This window comes from Procambarus clarkii, chromosome 50 (genome assembly GCF_040958095.1).
Source record: "Procambarus clarkii isolate CNS0578487 chromosome 50, FALCON_Pclarkii_2.0, whole genome shotgun sequence".
Lineage (NCBI taxonomy): Eukaryota > Metazoa > Arthropoda > Malacostraca > Decapoda > Cambaridae > Procambarus > Procambarus clarkii.
In genome coordinates, this window is record NC_091199.1 from 18,140,135 (window position 1) to 18,158,456 (window position 18,322).

General features: G+C 45.3%; 1 protein-coding gene across 1 annotated transcript; it reads left to right on the forward strand.

Moving 5' to 3' along the window:
* The first annotated feature begins 4,949 nt into the window (after positions 1 to 4,949).
* On the forward strand, positions 4,950 to 8,982 carry LOC138351674 (ice nucleation protein InaA-like). Its single transcript, XM_069303691.1, has 3 exons — positions 4,950 to 4,966; positions 5,875 to 7,364; positions 8,906 to 8,982. The coding sequence occupies exons 1-3, from the start codon at positions 4,950 to 4,952 to the stop codon at positions 8,980 to 8,982; spliced, it is 1,584 nt and encodes a 527-aa protein (XP_069159792.1).
* Positions 8,983 to 18,322: the final 9,340 nt, after the last annotated feature.

An 18,322-nucleotide genomic window follows, 5' to 3' on the forward strand; every position in this document is an offset into this window, starting at 1 on the left:
GTCTAATATCTTACATGTGGGTCATGTCTAATGTCTTACACGTGGGTCATGTCTAATGTCTTACACGTGGGTCATGTCTAATGTCTTACACGTGGGTCATGTCTAATGTCTTACACGTGGGTCATGTCTAATGTCTTACATGTGGGTCATGTCTAATGTCTTACACGTGGGTCATGTCTAATATCTTACATGTGGGTCATGTCTAATGTCTTACACGTGGGTCATGTCTAATGTCTTACATGTGGGTCATGTCTAATGTCTTACACGTGGGTCATGTCTAATGTTTTACACGTGGGTCATGTCTAATGTCTTACACGTGGGTCATGTCTAATGTCTTACACGTGGGTCATGTCTAATGTCTTACACGTGGGTCATGTCTAATGTCTTATACGTGGGTGATGTCTAATGTGTTATACGTGGGTCATGTCTAATATTTTACACGTGGGTCATGTATAATGTCTTACACGTGGGTCATGTCTAATGTCTTACACGTGGGTCATGTCTAATGTCTTACATGTGGGTCATGTCTAATGTCTTACACGTGGGTCATGTCTAATGTCTTACACGTGGGTCATGTCTAATGTCTTACACGTGGGTCATGTCTAATGTCTTACACGTGGGTCATGTCTAATGTCTTACACGTGGGTCATGTCTAATGTCTTACACGTGGGTCATGTCTAATGTCTTACATGTGGGTCACGTCTAATGTCTTACACGTGGGTCATGTCTAATGTCTTACATGTGGGTCATGTCTAATGTCTTACACGTGGGTCATGTCTAATGTCTTACACGTGGGTCATGTCTAATGTCTTACACGTGGGTCATGTCTAATGTCTTACACGTGGGTCATGTCTAATGTCTTGCACGTGGGTCATGTCTAATGTCTTACACGTGGGTCATGTCTAATGTCTAACACGTGGGTCATGTCTAATGTCTTACACGTGTGTCATGTCTAATGTCTTACACGTGGGTCATGTCTAATGTCTTACACGTGGGTCATGTCTAATGTCTTACACGTGGGTCATGTCTAATGTCTTACACGTGGGTCATGTCTAATGTCTTACACGTGGGTCATGTCTAATGTCTTACACGTGGGTCATGTCTAATGTCTTACACGTGGGTCATGTCTAATGTCTTATACGTGGGTCATGTCTAATATTTTACACGTGGGTCATGTCTAATGTCTTACACGTGGGTCATGTCTAATGTCTTACACGTGGGTCATGTCTAATGTCTTACACGTGGGTCATGTCTAATGTCTTACACGTGGGTCATGTCTAATGTCTTACACGTGGGTCATGTCTAATGTCTTACACGTGGGTCATGTCTAATGTCTTACACGTGGGTCATGTCTAATGTCTTACACGTGGGTCATGTCTAATGTCTTACACGTGGGTCATGTCTAATGTCTTACACGTGGGTCATGTCTAATGTCTTACACGTGGGTCATGTCTAATGTCTTACACGTGGGTCATGTCTAATGTCTTGCACGTGGGTCATGTCTAATGTCTAACAATGTGACAACCTAACTGTGAAGAGATTTTCTATTGCTTATCAAGAATTTTTGTTAAAGTCAAGACCTTTTGACTATGAATTACTCCCACTCACTTTCCCTCACTCCATCTCAATCTCCTTCCTGTTAACTCTTTCTTCTCTCTCTCTCTCTCTCTCTCTCTCTCTCTCTCTCTCTCTCTCTCTCTCTCTCTCTCTCTCTCTCTCTCTCTCTCTCTCTCTCTCTCTCTCTCTCTCCCTCTTTACCTCTTCCGTTCACTCTCCCTCCCGTTTTCTCTCTCTCCCTTCCTGTTCTCTCTCCCTCCTGTTCTCCCTCCCTCCCTCCCGTTATCTCTCCCTCCCTTCCGTTGACTCTTCCTCCCGTTCTCTCTCCCAGTGAGACAACATCTCTGAGGAACAGTGAGTCAACGCTCACAGACAAGTATTAAGTGAGAGAAATTATCAGTTCCTGTCAACTCCGGCTGACAAAGAATGGATTATTTCTCCTCACAGCCACCAACAAGTTTCCTAAACATTGACAGTGATTGACGGAACCTTTACGTCCTCCACAGTTTTGGAAACAATTATTTGCTCCAACTGGTCAGTGGCCCAGAGGCAGGATACTCACCTGTTAGACACTGTGTCACCTGGTCCAGTGGACCAGAGGCAGGATACTCACCTGTTAGACACTGTGTCACCTGGTCCAGTGAACCAGAGGCAGGATACTCACCTGTTAGACACTGTGTCACCTAGTCAGTGGACCAGAGGCAGGATATTCACCTGTTAGACACTGTGTCACCTGGTCCAGTGGACCAGAGGCAGGATATTCACCTGTTAGACACTGTGTCACCTGGTCCAGTGGACCAGAGGCAGGATACTCACCTGTTAGACACTGTGTCACCTGGTCAGTGGACCAGAGGCAGGATATTCACCTGTTAGACATTGTGTCACCTGGTCAGTGGACCAGAGGCAGGATATTCACCTGTTAGACACTGTGTCACCTGGTCCAGTGGACCAGAGGCAGGATATTCACCTGTTAGACACTGTGTCACCTGGTCCAGTGGACCAGAGGCAGGATATTCACCTGTTAGACACTGTGTCACCTGGTCAGTGGACCAGAGGCAGGATATTCACCTGTTAGACACTGTGTCACCTGGTCCAGTGGACCAGAGGCAGGATATTCACCTGTTAGACACTGTGTCACCTGGTCCAGTGGACCAGAGGCAGGATACTCACCTGTTAGACACTGTGTCACCTGGTCAGTGGACCAGAGGCAGGATATTCACCTGTTAGACACTGTGTCACCTGGTCAGTGGACCAGAGGCAGGATATTCACCTGTTAGACACTGTGTCACCTGGTCCAGTGGACCAGAGGCAGGATATTCACCTGTTAGACACTGTGTCACCTGGTCCAGTGGACCAGAGGCAGGATATAAATAACATTCGTATACACTTATTGTTAAAACATTCACGTTCATAGACTACATTGAAAACCATTGGTTGCCGGAACAAAATGTTAATGTTCTCCATTAATAAATTTTATGCTAAATGATATACATAACTTAACAAATGACATTATGTTTTGTCATGTTTTTTTTATATTTTACGGCAACTCGTATATTGGTGCCATTTGAAATTCTTTACCGCACATCAATCTCAATACTTTCCCAAATTTGACAAAATAATTAAAAAATAAGCAATTATAAAATTGTTTTTGAAGAGAGATGCTGTTTTTTTTTTTTTTGAACCCTCTATACCAGGTAATATAATAGACGTGGGATCACTGGAATGCTTCAAGCGCAGGTTAGACATGTATATGCATGTGTTTAAGTACTTACCTAGTTGTGCTTGCGGGGTTGAGCTCTGGCTCTTTGATCCCGCCTCTCAACTGTCAATCAACTAATGTACAGGTTCCTGAGCCTACTGGGCTCTATCGTATATACACTTGAAGCTGAGTATGGAGTCAGCCTCCATCACATCACTTCCTAATGCATTTCATTTGTCTACTACTCTGACACTGAAAAAATTCTTTCTATGGTCTCTATGACTCATTTGGGCACTCAGTTTCCACCTGTGTCCCCTTGTGCGTGTGCCCTTGTGTTAAATAGTTTTTAATAGTCTATCAATTCCTCTGAGAATCTTGTGTGTGGTGATCATGTCCCCTCTAGCTCTTCTGTCTCCCAGTGACGTGAGGTTCAATTCCCGTAGTCTCTCCTCGTAGCTCATACCGCTAAGTTCGGGTACCAGTCTGGTGGCAAACCTTTGAACCTTTTCCAGTTTAATCTTATGCTAGACTAAATATGGACTCCATGCAGGGGCTGCATACTCCAGGATTGGCCTGACATATGTGGTATACAAAGTTCTAAAAGATTCCTTAAGCACGTTTCTAAAGGCCGTTCTTATGTTAGCCAACCTGGCATATGCCGCTGATATTATTATCTTGATATGGGCTTCAGGGGACAGATCTGGCGTGATATCAACCCAAAAGTCTTTCTCATCTCTCTCTTTGACCCTTATAGAATTTCATCTCCCAAATGATACCTTGTATCTGGCCTCCTGCTCTTTACAACTATCTTCATTACATTACATTTGCTTGGGTTAAACTCAAATAACAATTTGTTCGACCATTCTTTCAGTTTGTCCACGTTTTCTTGAAGCCTCAAGCAGTCCTCTTCTGTCTTAATCCTTCTCATAATTTTGGCATCGTCAGCAAAAATTGAGAGGAATGAGTCTATACCCTCAGGGAGATCATTTACGTATATCAGGAAGCAGGATAGGTCCGAGTACAGAGCCCTGTGGGACTCCACTGGTGACTTCACGCCAATCTGAGGTCTCACCCATCACTGTAACTCTGTTTCCTATTGCTTAGGTACTCCCTTATCCACTGGAGCACCTTACCAGTTACTCCTGCCTGTTTCTCCAGCTTATGCATCAACCTTTTATGGGGTACTGTGTCAAAAGCTTTCCGACAGTTCAAAAAAATGCAAGTCCTCCCATCCTTCTCTTTCTTGCGTAATCTTTGTCACCTGCTCGTAGAATTCTATTAAGCCTGTAAGGCAAGATTTACCCTCCCTGAACCCATGTTGATAGGTTGTCACGAAGTCCCTTCTCTCCGAATGTGGATACATACAGGAGCTGCCCGTATAGGCCTATATATAGGCCTTCTGAACTAACCTTCCTATGTCTCTATGATCTATTAGACAATGGTAATGATTACTCTATCGAAATTAGTATATAAATTGTATCAAAATTATTAATATCATTTTTGTCAAATTTGATAATTTGAGAATTTCACTTTTCCAGTAAACCTCGACTAAGGCGCCGGACAACACATGTTCCTCACATTAAATATTATAAATTAATTTTAAAACTAACTAATACCATTAGTTGATTGGTTTACGTGTGTTAACCTTAAGACATATGAAATATGCGCCCCGAGCTGGTGTCCTGTTTGGTTAATGACGTTCAAGTTCAAGTAAGTTTATTGAGAAAAGTCAGTACATCTCACGAGGATAGAGAAGCTTAGGTTACGTCTACCCTCGTCTATATTAGGTCCCTCAAGTGGCTCACTGACCCACACAGTACACAATGTCTTTGAGCACGGGGGGGGGGGGGGACCAGCGCACACGGGGTGGGACAACCTGCGCACACGGAGGTGGGACAACCTGCGCACACCGGGGGTGGGATAACCTGCGCACACCGGGGAGGGACAACCTGCGCACACGGAGGTGGGACAACCTGCGCACACCGGGGGTGGGACAACCTGCGCACACGGGGTGGGACAACCAGCGCACACCGGGGTGGGACAACCTGCGCACACCGGGGAGGGACAACCTGCGCACACCGGGGAGGGACAACCTGCGCACACCGGGGAGGGACAACCAGCGCACACCGGGGTGGGACAACCAGCGCACACCGGGGTGGGACAACCTGCGCACACCGGGGAGGGACAACCTGCGCACACCGGGGAGGGACAACCTGCGCACACCGGGGAGGGACAACCTGCGCACACCGGGGTGGGACAACCTGCGCACACCGGGGAGGGACAACCAGCGCACACCGGGGTGGGACAACCTGCGCACACCGGGGAGGGACAACCTGCGCACACCGGGGTGGGACAACCTGCGCACACCGGGGGTGGGACAACCTGCGCACACCGGGGAGGGACAACCTGCGCACACCGGGGAGGGACAACCTGCGCACACCGGGGGTGGGACAACCTGCGCACACCGGGGTGGGACAACCTGCGCACACCGGGGGTGGGACAACCTGCGCACACCGGGGAGGGACAACCTGCGCACACCGGGGAGGGACAACCTGCGCACACCGGGGGTGGGACAACCTGCGCACACCGGGGTGGGACAACCTGCGCACACCGGGGAGGGACAACCTGCGCACACCGGGGTGGGACAACCTGCGCACACCGGGGAGGGACAACCTGCGCACACCGAGGTGGGACAACCTGCGCACACCGGGGAGGGACAACCTGCGCACACCGAGGTGGGACAACCTGCGCACACCGGGGAGGGACAACCTGCGCACACCGGGGTGGGACAACCTGCGCACACCGGGGAGGGACAACCTGCGCACACCGGGGTGGGACAACCTGCGCACACCGAGGTGGGACAACCTGCGCACACCGGGGAGGGACAACCTGCGCACACCGAGGTGGGACAACCTGCGCACACCGGGGAGGGACAACCTGCGCACACCGGGGTGGGACAACCTGCGCACACCGGGGTGGGACAACCTGCGCACACCGGGGAGGGACAACCAGCGCACACCGGGGAGGGACAACCTGCGCACACCGGGGAGGGACAACCAGCGCACACCGGGGGTGGGACAACCTGCGCACACCGGGGAGGGACAACCTGCGCACACCGGGGTGGGACAACCAGCGCACACCGGGGTGGGACAACCAGCGCACACCGGGGAGGGACAACCTGCGCACACCGGGGAGGGACAACCTGCGCACACCGGGGTGGGACAACCTGCGCACACCGGGGAGGGACAACCTGCGCACACCGGGGTGGGACAACCTGCGCACACCGGGGTGGGACAACCAGCGCACACCGGGGTGGGACAACCAGCGCACACCGGGGGTGGGACAACCTGCGCACACCGGGGAGGGACAACCTGCGCACACCGGGGTGGGACAACCAGCGCACACCGGGGTGGGACAACCAGCGCACACCGGGGTGGGACAACCAGCGCACACCGGGGGTGGGACAACCTGCGCACACCGGGGTGGGACAACCAGCGCACACCGGGGTGGGACAACCTGCGCACACCGGGGAGGGACAACCTGCGCACACCGGGGAGGGACAACCTGCGCACACCGGGGTGGGACAACCAGCGCACACCGGGGTGGGACAACCAGCGCACACCGGGGTGGGACAACCAGCGCACACCGGGGTGGGACAACCAGCGCACACCGGGGTGGGACAACCTGCGCACACCGGGGTGGGACAACCAGCGCACACCGGGGTGGGACAACCAGCGCACACCGGGGTGGGACAACCAGCGCACACCGGGGTGGGACAACCTGCGCACACCGGGGAGGGACAACCTGCGCACACCGGGGAGGGACAACCTGCGCACACCGGGGAGGGACAACCTGCGCACACCGGGGAGGGACAACCTGCGCACACCGGGGTGGGACAACCAGCGCACACCGGGGTGGGACAACCAGCGCACACCGGGGTGGGACAACCTGCGCACACCGGGGAGGGACAACCTGCGCACACCGGGGAGGGACAACCTGCGCACACCGGGGGTGGGACAACCTGCGCACACCGGGGAGGGACAACCTGCGCACACCGGGGAGGGACAACCAGCGCACACCGGGGTGGGACAACCAGCGCACACCGGGGGTGGGACAACCTGCGCACACCGGGGAGGGACAACCTGCGCACACCGGGGAGGGACAACCTGCGCACACCGGGGAGGGACAACCAGCGCACACCGGGGAGGGACAACCTGCGCACACCGGGGAGGGACAACCTGCGCACACCGGGGGTGGGAGAATATGTTTCATGTGAAGGATCAAGTAAAGCTGTAGAGTTACGGAGCTCATAAAGGGACTTTAATAAGTTGATAAGCAAAAGTGGCATACTTATAATTATGATATTAGTGTATGATATAAGTATGATATTAGTGTATGATATAAGTATGATATTAGTGTTTGATATAAGTATGATATTAGTGTATGATATAAGTATGATATTAGCATATGATATAAAGTATCATATACTAAGTATTAGCGTATGATATAAGTATAATATTAGTGTATGATATAAGTATGATATTAGTGTATGATATAAGTATGATATTAGTGTTTGATATAAGTATGATATTAGTGTATGATATAAGTATGATATTAGTGTATGATATAAGTATGATATTAGCATATGATATAAAGTATCATATACTAAGTATTAGCGTATGATATAAGTATAATATTAGTGTATGATATAAGTATATTATTAGTGTATGATGTTAGTATATGATATATGTATACTATTAGTGTTTGATATAGGTATGATATAAGCAGGATATTACAGTATGATAAAAGCATACTATATTAGAGTAAATAATTTAAGTATATGATGTAAGTATCAAGTAAGTTTAAGATAATAGATACACTTTACCTGAGGGACACTTCCACTAGTGGCATCGACGAGAACAGAAAGCCGGCGGCTTATCGAAGGTCCCCCCAATTGCATTGACTATCTTATCAGTTAGACTTTAAAAGTTAACAGAGTTTTGGCATTTACGAATTCGGCAGGTAGGTGGTTCCATGGGTTAAAAACTCTGTGGGTGAAAAAGGATCTGATGTTCACAGTTTCACATTGTGGCTTGTTGAGTTTGAAACTGTTGCTCCTTGTGTGTGTCCTGTATAGTCCTACTGGCTTGACGCTATCCCCCATGATAATTCCCTTTCCCTTATTTGTTCGTGTTACATCTGATCTTTTGAAGAAATTTTCTAGATCAACATCTTCCAATTTGTTCAGTATATTAGAAGTTTCAATGGGATCCACCTTGTCATGTCTGGCTTGCAGTGTTTTAAGACCTGTGGCCCTCAAGCGTTCCTGGTACGAGAGATGACTTAGCTCTTGAATGATTTGTGTTACCCGGTGTTGCACTATCTCCGGAGGAGCAATGTCCTTCTCAAGATGAGGACTCTAGTGTTTGGACACAGTAATCCAAATGGGGCCGCATTAGAGATTTATAAAGTTGAATGAGTACCTTGTTTTCCTTAAAGTCGAAGATACGCTTGATAATTTCAAGGGTTTGGTTAACTTTTTTGACTGCTGCTCCTACCTGTTGTGCAACTTTCCTTAAGTGGTGGATTTTGACTCCAAGGTCTTTTTCTTATTCAATCTGCTCTAATGTAATGTTATTCATTTGGTAGTCGTGGTGTGGGTTGTTATGCCTCACAAGCAAGGTCTTACACTTGTCAATATTAAAAAGCATTTGCCAGTCTTTTGACCATTTGTCGAGTTCATGTTGACCTCATTGTAAGGCTTCAACATCATTATCATTTCCCACTTTACCATAAATCTTTGTGTCATCTACAAATATGATGACGTGGTTTGAAATATTCTCATGTATGTCATTGATGTATGTGATAAAAAAGGCTGGCTGCTAAATGCCCGCCAAACACACACCGAAACTACGACGTTGGTACAACGTTCCAACGAGTTTTAACACTTCCTAACCAGTTGTAAGAATCAATATAGCAAGTTGTAACAACGTTCTAATACGTCATAAACACGTTAAGCCAAGATGTAACAACTTTATTACAAGTTGTAACAAGCGGAAAATAGAGATAGTTTCGGTTTGTGTTTCCAGGGTGGTCCCTTGTGGTACCCCACTTACCACATTTCTCCAAATCAGATTCTTTCCCAATTATCACGACTCTTTGATTACTTTGTTTTAACCATTGTTTTATCCATTCCAATATTCTTCCATATATTTCACGGGCCTGTAATTTCTTTGCCAGTCTTTCATGTGGTACTTTATCAACAGCTTTAGCAAAATCCATGTATACATCATTAACTGGAAGTCCATTTTCTGAATAGGTGGTTACAGGTCCCAAAAATGTGAGCAGGTTTGTACGGCAGAATCTTTTTTTAACAAACCCATTTTGAGTCGATTTTACAAGATTGTTCAATTGAAATATGGTAATACGGCAGGATCTTTTTTTAACAAACCCATTTTGAGTCGATTTTACAAGATTGTTCAATTGAAATATGGTAAATGATTCACTTCCCTTTGGATTCTCTCCATGAGCTTGCAGATGTGTGATGTCAAGCTGATCGGCCCGTAGTTTTCTGCTAGGCTCTATCAGCCTGTCTTGAAAGTAGTAGTGACATTTGCATAATTTCAATCGAGGGGGACTATCCCTTGGTCCAGAGCTTTTGTGAAAATCTTCTTATCTTCTACCAGTTGCATTATAACTTTGGACTGGATTCCATCCACTTCTGGGGCGTTTGAGTCTTAATTTGTTAAGGTTATTCCTGATTATGTCGCATGTTAAGGGTATACAGCTAAGTTAATTCTCTTCGCCGTCTTCAAACATTTATGTGGGTGATGGGATGTTATATAACCTCTCTAGCGTGAACATTATTATAAAATATTAATTTAAAGTTTTTGCTGCCCTTGTGTCGACCATTAAAATTGTGTTAGCCTCATCTTTTAAGGGTCCTATCGAGTTCTTTGTTTTGGTTTTACTTCTTTTATAGACAAACAACGGCTAATGGATCTTTCTTTAAGTTTAGGGCCAGTTTTATTTCATAGTTTCTTTGGGCTGATCAGATTTCCTGGGTGGCTGAGTTTAGTTCCCTCATATATATATATATATATATATATATATATATATATATATATATATATATATATATATATATATATATATATATATATATATATATATATATGTTTGAAAGAGTAACTCAGGTATTAGTGAACAACGGAAATAGCAACGCCGAAATAAACGCTGCTATAAGAAGACACTTGGACCGTTGGTATAATTCAGAACCTAGAACAGAAACCACAACACCCCCAATAAAATTATATTACAAATCAACCATGCACAGTGAACATATAAAAGAGGAAAGAATAATGAAAGAAATAATTCGTAAAGGAGTAAAAAGCACTACTCCTAACCAAAACATAAACCTGATAATATTCTACAAAACCAAGAAGACTTCCGAACTCCTTATCAAAAACAGCCCGAAGCCGACGGAGAACCCTCTACAGCAGTCAAGCGTTGTATACATGTACACTTGCCCCCACGAAGGATGTAACCTTCAATGTAAGTACATAGGTATGACGTCGACCAAGCTGACGAGGCGTTTGACATGCCATCTTCAATCTGGTGCCCCTAGGAATCACATGAGACAAGCCCATGACATTACTCTAACAAGAGAAATGTTGAACAAGAATACTTGCATAATAGACAAAACCCAAGATGCAAGAAGATTACAAATTCTTGAGGCAATTCACATAAGAATAGAGCGACCTACCATGAACACCCAAATCACGGAACTATTTACTCTACCCACCATGAGAGTAAGGACAAGACAAGAACATATCGATGCCAACACAGAAGACAATGTCCAACATAACAGGCCAATTACACTGGATTAATCTTTGTGTTTAGATAGGAGATGCCTCGTATGGGCCAATAAGCCTTCTGCAGCCCCTATGTTTATCCCTTATGTATCCCCCCATGTTTTCACCTTCATTGTATTATCACCTGACCTAATGCGGGTATAAAATCAACTAGTATTGTAAGATCTGTTCACTTGAGAATGAACCATGGAGGTTCGAAACGTCGTGCAAATTATACAAATAAGTGTAATACACTCTATAAGTAAATCACTTCTTTTCTTCACCTTAAAAGTACGAAAATGAGTTTTGGAGAACTCCTATTTCAATTAAGCCCTGATGCTAAGAAAATAGTTAGAGGGATAGAAGCCCTAAACCAGAAAATAATAAATACAGAATATGCGGTCATATTCAATGAAACATATTTGAAAGAAAACCTGCTGCCAGTATACACCAATATATATATATATATATATATATATATATATATATATATATATATATATATATATATATATATATATATATATATATTATATATATATATATATATATATATTATATATATATATATATATATATATATATATATATATATATATATATATATATATATATATATATATTTTGTGACGATAATCTCTTTCAAGAGAGATTGAGCCTGCTCTTCCCTACATAAAGTTACTTATATATATATATATATATATATATATATATATATATATATATATATATATATATATATATATATATATATATATATATATATATATATATATATATATACAACAATAAGATGCTACCTTCAATATACGTCTACCAGTAGCACAAAACGTTTTGACCAGGAGACAAACGTACCCTGAACTCCCCCATACTCCACACTCCCTCCATGCCGGCTCGCCACCGTCATCAACCAGCAAACTACTATTCCCAGCCTGCCTGCTTCTGATTGGTGACCCGCCGACTGCACACCTGCACCTCAGCGCCCTCTACTTAGTCGATGTCTGGGCTTGAACCAGTCATTGAAGTTAGAACATCTTGTGCTGTCAAGCTGTGAACAACTAACTGATATACGCTCTGTCTATCAGGGGGATGTTTCTCAGCTGGCGCTTTATTCTCAGCACCTGCTTATTTCATTTTGTCTTTAAATTATCGAGTAACGTCATCCCTGTTCTTAATTTTTGTGTTATATTTTTTTACTTGTTTGTTTGCACTGTACATAGCCAAGGAATTGTCTGTTTTTAATTTGCTTTCAATTTAATTAAAGTTTCATTATTCATACTATGTGTTTTGCGTGTATTCCCTTACTTTACCACAGACAACAGCCAAGAAGTCGATCTTTTTTTTCTTTAATGTCATAGGCATTGACACCAGTCATTAGGAGGACTGTCGAACATCTACACTCCTTCATTTTCCCGTCACAATATATATATATATGTATATATATATATATATATATATATATATATATATATATATATATATATATATATGTCGTACCTAATAGCCAAAACGCACTTCTCAGCCTACTATTCAAGGCCCGATTTGCCTAATAAGCCAAGTTTTCATGAATTAATGTTTTTTCGTCTACCTAACCTACCTAACCTAACCTAACCTAGCTTTTTTTGGCTACCTAACCTAACCTTACCTATAAATATAGGTTAGGTTAGGTTAGGTAGGGTTGGTTAGGTTCGGTCATATATCTACGTTAATTTTAACTCCAATAAAAAAAATTGACCTCATACATAGAGAAAAGGGTTGCTTTATCATTTCATAAGAAAAAAATTATAGTAAATATATTATTTCAGGAAAACTTGGCTTATTAGGTAAATCGGGCCTTGAATAGTAGGCTGAGAAGTGAGTTCTGGCTATTAGGTACGACATATATATATATATATATATATATAAGGGTTACACCATTGGTTACATGCAGAGTACAAAGCTACTCGTCACAAGTTGTCGAGCTCCTCCAGCTCCTCAGATGACGGGCAGGAACCATTGATGCAGTGAGCATTTCCTCTCAGGATCGCTACACCTCTAGGGTCTCTAGTTGTTTCAATTAGCTTGGAGCCCAGCTCCTTCAAAAAACTAGCAACACTTTTACCCAAGGCACTAAGTGTCTTCGAGGCAATGGGGACAAAATTGTAGTGGTGGTCAAGATCTTTGTATTTACGTGACTTGGCTGCTGCCCAGTGACTGGCAGCAACTCTTGCCTGTGCAGCATTGAAGTCAATAATAGGTGTTGGCTTGAGTTGAAACACAAGTGTAGTCCCACACCAACTGTCTTCCATTCTTCCATGGGGTTCACCGTGATTCCGTGAGGGCGACTGACAGGCTTATCAGAGTTGCAGGGCATTAGGTAACGGGGTTCTCTCTCTGCTGGACAACCGGCTGTAGTAAGGCTTCTCTTAAGAATGTAATTAACCTCGCCGTGTATTGCATGCCATCCTCCTGTCCTTTGGGAAAAACGGCCATGCCTTCCAGTGCCTGTCGGCAACTGCTTCGCGGCAAATACACCCGTATTCGGTGTGGATTGGGGCAGCAAGGCAGAGAGCCACAGCAATTCGGAGGGTCCTGCGGAATGAGATGCGTGCCGGTTGCTGACATTGGGGTTGCTAATTAAAAGTCACCTGCATGAGGAACAGCTACAGCTCTAAGTCAGGCAGTGTCATTTGATGTTGCCACAGCTTCTAGGCATGTCTCAGTTTGTTGGTCGGCAATGGGGCGATCCCAGCTGGATTGCTTATGGGCTTCAGAAGGTCTGGATGCTGGTTCTGCGAGTGAGACCCATTTTGTGGTGCAAACCGTACAGCTGGGATCGTGTACCCCTGCCCGTTGAACTAGGTGCTCAAGGTAGGATTTCCTTCACCAGGTTGTCAGACACCACTGAAGAGGACAGGAACGTTGGTACAGCAATTTGTGTTGATGTGCGAACACCGAGGCCCCTGAGTCTGACAGGAAGAGAGGTCTTTTTCCACTGTGAGTCACTGAGAGAAAGGTTGAGGGCCGTTTCTAGCATTGATTTCAGCAGGCTGTCGTACTCTTCTAATTTAATATTGTTGAAAGATAGCGAACATCTTAGAAAGTAGGTCAGCCTGGGGAGGGACAAGCATCTGGTGATGAGGTAAAGTGCATCATGAGCATCGATGTCTTCAATCCTCTCGTTCATCCTCTTCAGGTCAGTGATCTTCTTACCAAGGACCCCATCGTCAATGGCATTCCTTCCAAGAGGAGCTCCTAGGAGTGTGCTGTCCTCAGGGTTGGTTATATGTATATCAGGCAAAACAACCTTTATTCGCTCTATTATGTGCTGGTTGGTGGAGGTTATTTCGCACTTGGAAGAGTTCAGGGTGAGGCCTAGACTTGTTCCTTGCTCCTGAGTTATTCTTATGTCATCCAGGAAGGAGTCTGGGGAACCAGCTAGAGTACCATCATCCAAAAACCAAATGTTGAGCTCACTGGACAGGTTATCGGTGACTTCCTTGATGACTAGGCAGAAAAGAAAAGGAGCAAGGAAGTCACCCTGTTGAACACCTCCTTGTGATTCAATGTCATGTTCCACGATTAACAGAGTTAGATTCTTGCTGTAACATTAGTTCACAAACGGGTAAAGGGAAGGAAAAAGAACGGTGACCTGCACTGAGTACTGTATCCCTTCCTTACCAGATTGAAAGCATTTTTGAAGTCCAGTTTTATCAGAGTTTTTTCATCTGTAATGTTGAAATGTAGGCTCTAGCTGCATGAACCGCTGCCTCACACCTTTGGGGAATACCAAACCCAAGGGGTTTTGGCTTTAGCATGTCTGCTGCTGCCTGGCTAACTGTTCTAGCAGCAGCCTTAGCGACGAGGCGCCGAAGTGAATTGCTTACAGCTATCGGTCTGATTCCTATCCTTTTTCCTCAGGGCACAGAGGGTAGCGCCAAAAAAGAGAGGCCGTATGGTCTCTGGTATGTTGCCAGCTAGACATGTGTTGGTGAATCTAGTTAGTTCCATCAGGAGGCCCTGTGCAATGACTTCCAGTGCAGGGTTGAGCATTTGTTTGATGTGGTTGGGTCCTAGTCCTGTGAACCCGCCTGCTGATCCTGGTGGGAAGGATAAAGCTGCTTTATGCACCACGGATTCGAGCACACACAGAGGTTTTGCTCTGGTGGCACCGACTAGTGGAACACTGTTGTCACATGGAGCTCTGGGTGGGTGCTTTATCTCTCAGGGCTTGTGCTGTATCGGCATCTCTCGCAGCTGTTACGTATCCCTAATTATGGATACTCACAATATTTTATTTAAGATAAATTATGGAAAGAAATTAAATAGTCTATTTGTACATATGTATGCTTTTTGTAAGTGTAGCAGAACATGGCAGCATAGTTTGGAGCAAGGAGCGGGCTTTCCTTGTTGCCCTGTGAAATACCTGTCCATTCCAGGTTACTTACGGGACCAGGAGACTGGACCTGTTCAATTGTGGAGTTGCTAGATGCTACCTCTTAATTAATTAAGATTCCAGTATTTACCTTTTATAAATTTATTACATTTTTATTAATGGCATTTACATATGACATTTTATATTTCATTTCATATTTTGTTTGTGTGAGAACGATTGCTTTTCTCATTTTTACTTCTTTGTAAAAGTACTCATTTGTCATCCCTGTCCTGGATGGAGAGAGAGAGGAGGGAGGTTTTTGGGGCAGGAGCATGGGGACGTACTGAACATGCCTCAGTACGGAGAAGACATTCGGTCGGAGTACATCGGGTCCTGATAAGTTTTGTGTATCTTATTTGTTTCGTTGTAGAAGATTACTTATCTGGTGAGACTTTATATATTTCATTATGTTGATTTGCCATCTGATTATATTGTGATACTATAATGAATAATCTTTGAAATGAATAGAACTTCCTTTATTATCTGATATTATATATATATATTTTCATGTGCATGCAGGCGATGAGTCACAATAACGTGGCTGAAGTATGTTGACCAGACCACACACTAGAAATTGAAGGGACGACGACGTTTCGGTCCGTCCTGGACCATTCTCAAGTCGATTGTGATGAGGAGGTAGGGACAGGCAATAAATAGGCAAGAGAGAGCTGAGGAGGAAAGTCAGGTGTAGGGGATAGTAGTAATGAGAACTGCAGAAGGCCTATTGGCCCATACGAGGCAGCTCCTATTATAACCACCGAAGGAGAAGTAATAGGAAAAAGAAGAGGATAGCAAGGGAGCGTAGGAGAAGACAATGAACAGAAAAAGGGAGAAGAGAGAAAGAAAAGGAAAGAGAAAGAAAGAAATGGAAGGGGGAAAGCTTATGTTAAGTCACGTTTGTTAGAAAGATTAGAGCATTTGAGTATATACTGTGAAAGGGAAGAGTCCACAGCAACAAAGCCAGGACTCAAGTTCATGTTGGGTACATTGTTTATAAGAGCCGATTCTACAAGACGGCGTCTGTGTAGAGTAGAGGCAGGAATGTGCCTCTACTCTACACAGAGGCACATTCCTGTGCATGTTTCTATATCCTAGTCTTGCATTATTTTGTTTTGTACTGACTCAAGGGGCACTCTGTTATACCTTACGTTTAGACAGGGACTTGCCCTAGAATATGCTTCTCCCTGTCGCCTGGTTATAAGAGCTGTGTGAACGAGCAGTAACAGTGGCAACTGTGTCCTCGCTGGTGATGACTGATCGCCCCTATTGTGTTGCCTTCTTCTATTTTCTTGCTGACTGTTGCTCGGATTTGAAATGCCTCGGTTCTGCTGTTGATACCTTTCCTGCGGTGGGTGTTTTTGGCATGGGTGGGGAGGAGTGCCTGGTTGTCCTTTGGCATGGGTGGGGAGGGGTGCCTGGTTGTCCTTTGGCACGGGTGGGGAGGGGTGCCTTGTTGTCCTTTGGCACGGGTGGGGAGGGGTGCCTGGTTGTCCTTTGGCACGGGTGGGGAGGGGTGCCTGGTTGTCCTTTGGCACGGGTGGGGAGGGGTGCCTGGTTGTCCTTTGGCACGGGTGGGGAGGGGTGCCTGGTTGTCCTTTGGCACGGGTGGGGAGGGGTGCCTGGTTGTCCTTTGGCACGGGTGGGGAGGGGTGCCTGGTTGTCCTTTGGCACGGGTGGGGAGGGGTGCCTGGTTGTCCTTTGGCACGGGTGGGGAGGGGTGCCTTGTTGTCCTTTGGCACTGGTGGGGAGGGGTGCCTTGTTGTCCTCTCTAGGAAAACTATTTATAGACATAATTACTGAGAAAGCTAGTGATTTGTCTCTCCTTGCAGGGACAGCTAGGCATATGTTTCCAAACAGGTAGAAGATTGCGCCATGCTTGGATGGTTCCGGGAGAGTCATTAACCTTTTTCATGAGGCTGGATAGTATCGGCTGTTGCTTGGGAGCGGACAGCTTTAGGGATGTGCTGCAAGGTTCCAACCGATGTCGTTTTCATGGCTTCTAGTAAGTTCTCAGACGAAATGAAGGTGTTTTCCCTGACTGTATTAACAATGCACAAACAACAGGGCTCCATCAAGGAACATATAATCTCTTCTCACAACCAGACCATCACCAGAGAAATCTTAACAAACAACACAGAAATCATCGATAGATACAGCGTTGTGAGAGGAGATTATATGTTCCTTGATGGAGCCCTGTTGTTTATGCATTGTTAATCGCCTAGTAAGGGACGACGTTTTTGCCGAGACGAGAAGAGGAAGTATCCAAGTAGACAGAGAAGAGGAAGTGATCCAAGTAGACAGAGAAGGGGAAGTGACCAAGTAGACAGAGAAGGGGAAGTGACCAAGTAGACCGAGAAGGGGAAGTGACCAAGTAGACAGAGAAGGGGAAGTGACCAAGTAGACCGAGAAGGGGAAGTGACCAAGTAGACAGAGAAGGGGAAGTGACCAAGTAGACAGAGAAGGGGAAGTGACCAAGTAGACAGAGAAGGGCAAGTGACCAAGTAGACAGAGAAGGGGAAGTGACCAAGTAGACAGAGAAGGGGAAGTATCCTAAGTAGACAGAGAAGGGGAAGTGACCAAGTAGACAGAGAAGGGGAAGTGACTAAGTAGACCGAGAAGGGGAAGTGACTAAGTAGACAGAGAAGGGGAAGTGACCAAGTAGACAGAGAAGGGGAAGTGACTAAGTAGACAGAGAAGGGGAAGTGACCAAGTAGACAGAGAAGGGGAAGTGACCAAGTAGACAGAGAAGGGGAAGTGACCAAGTAGACAGAGAAGGGGAAGTGACCAAGTAGACCGAGA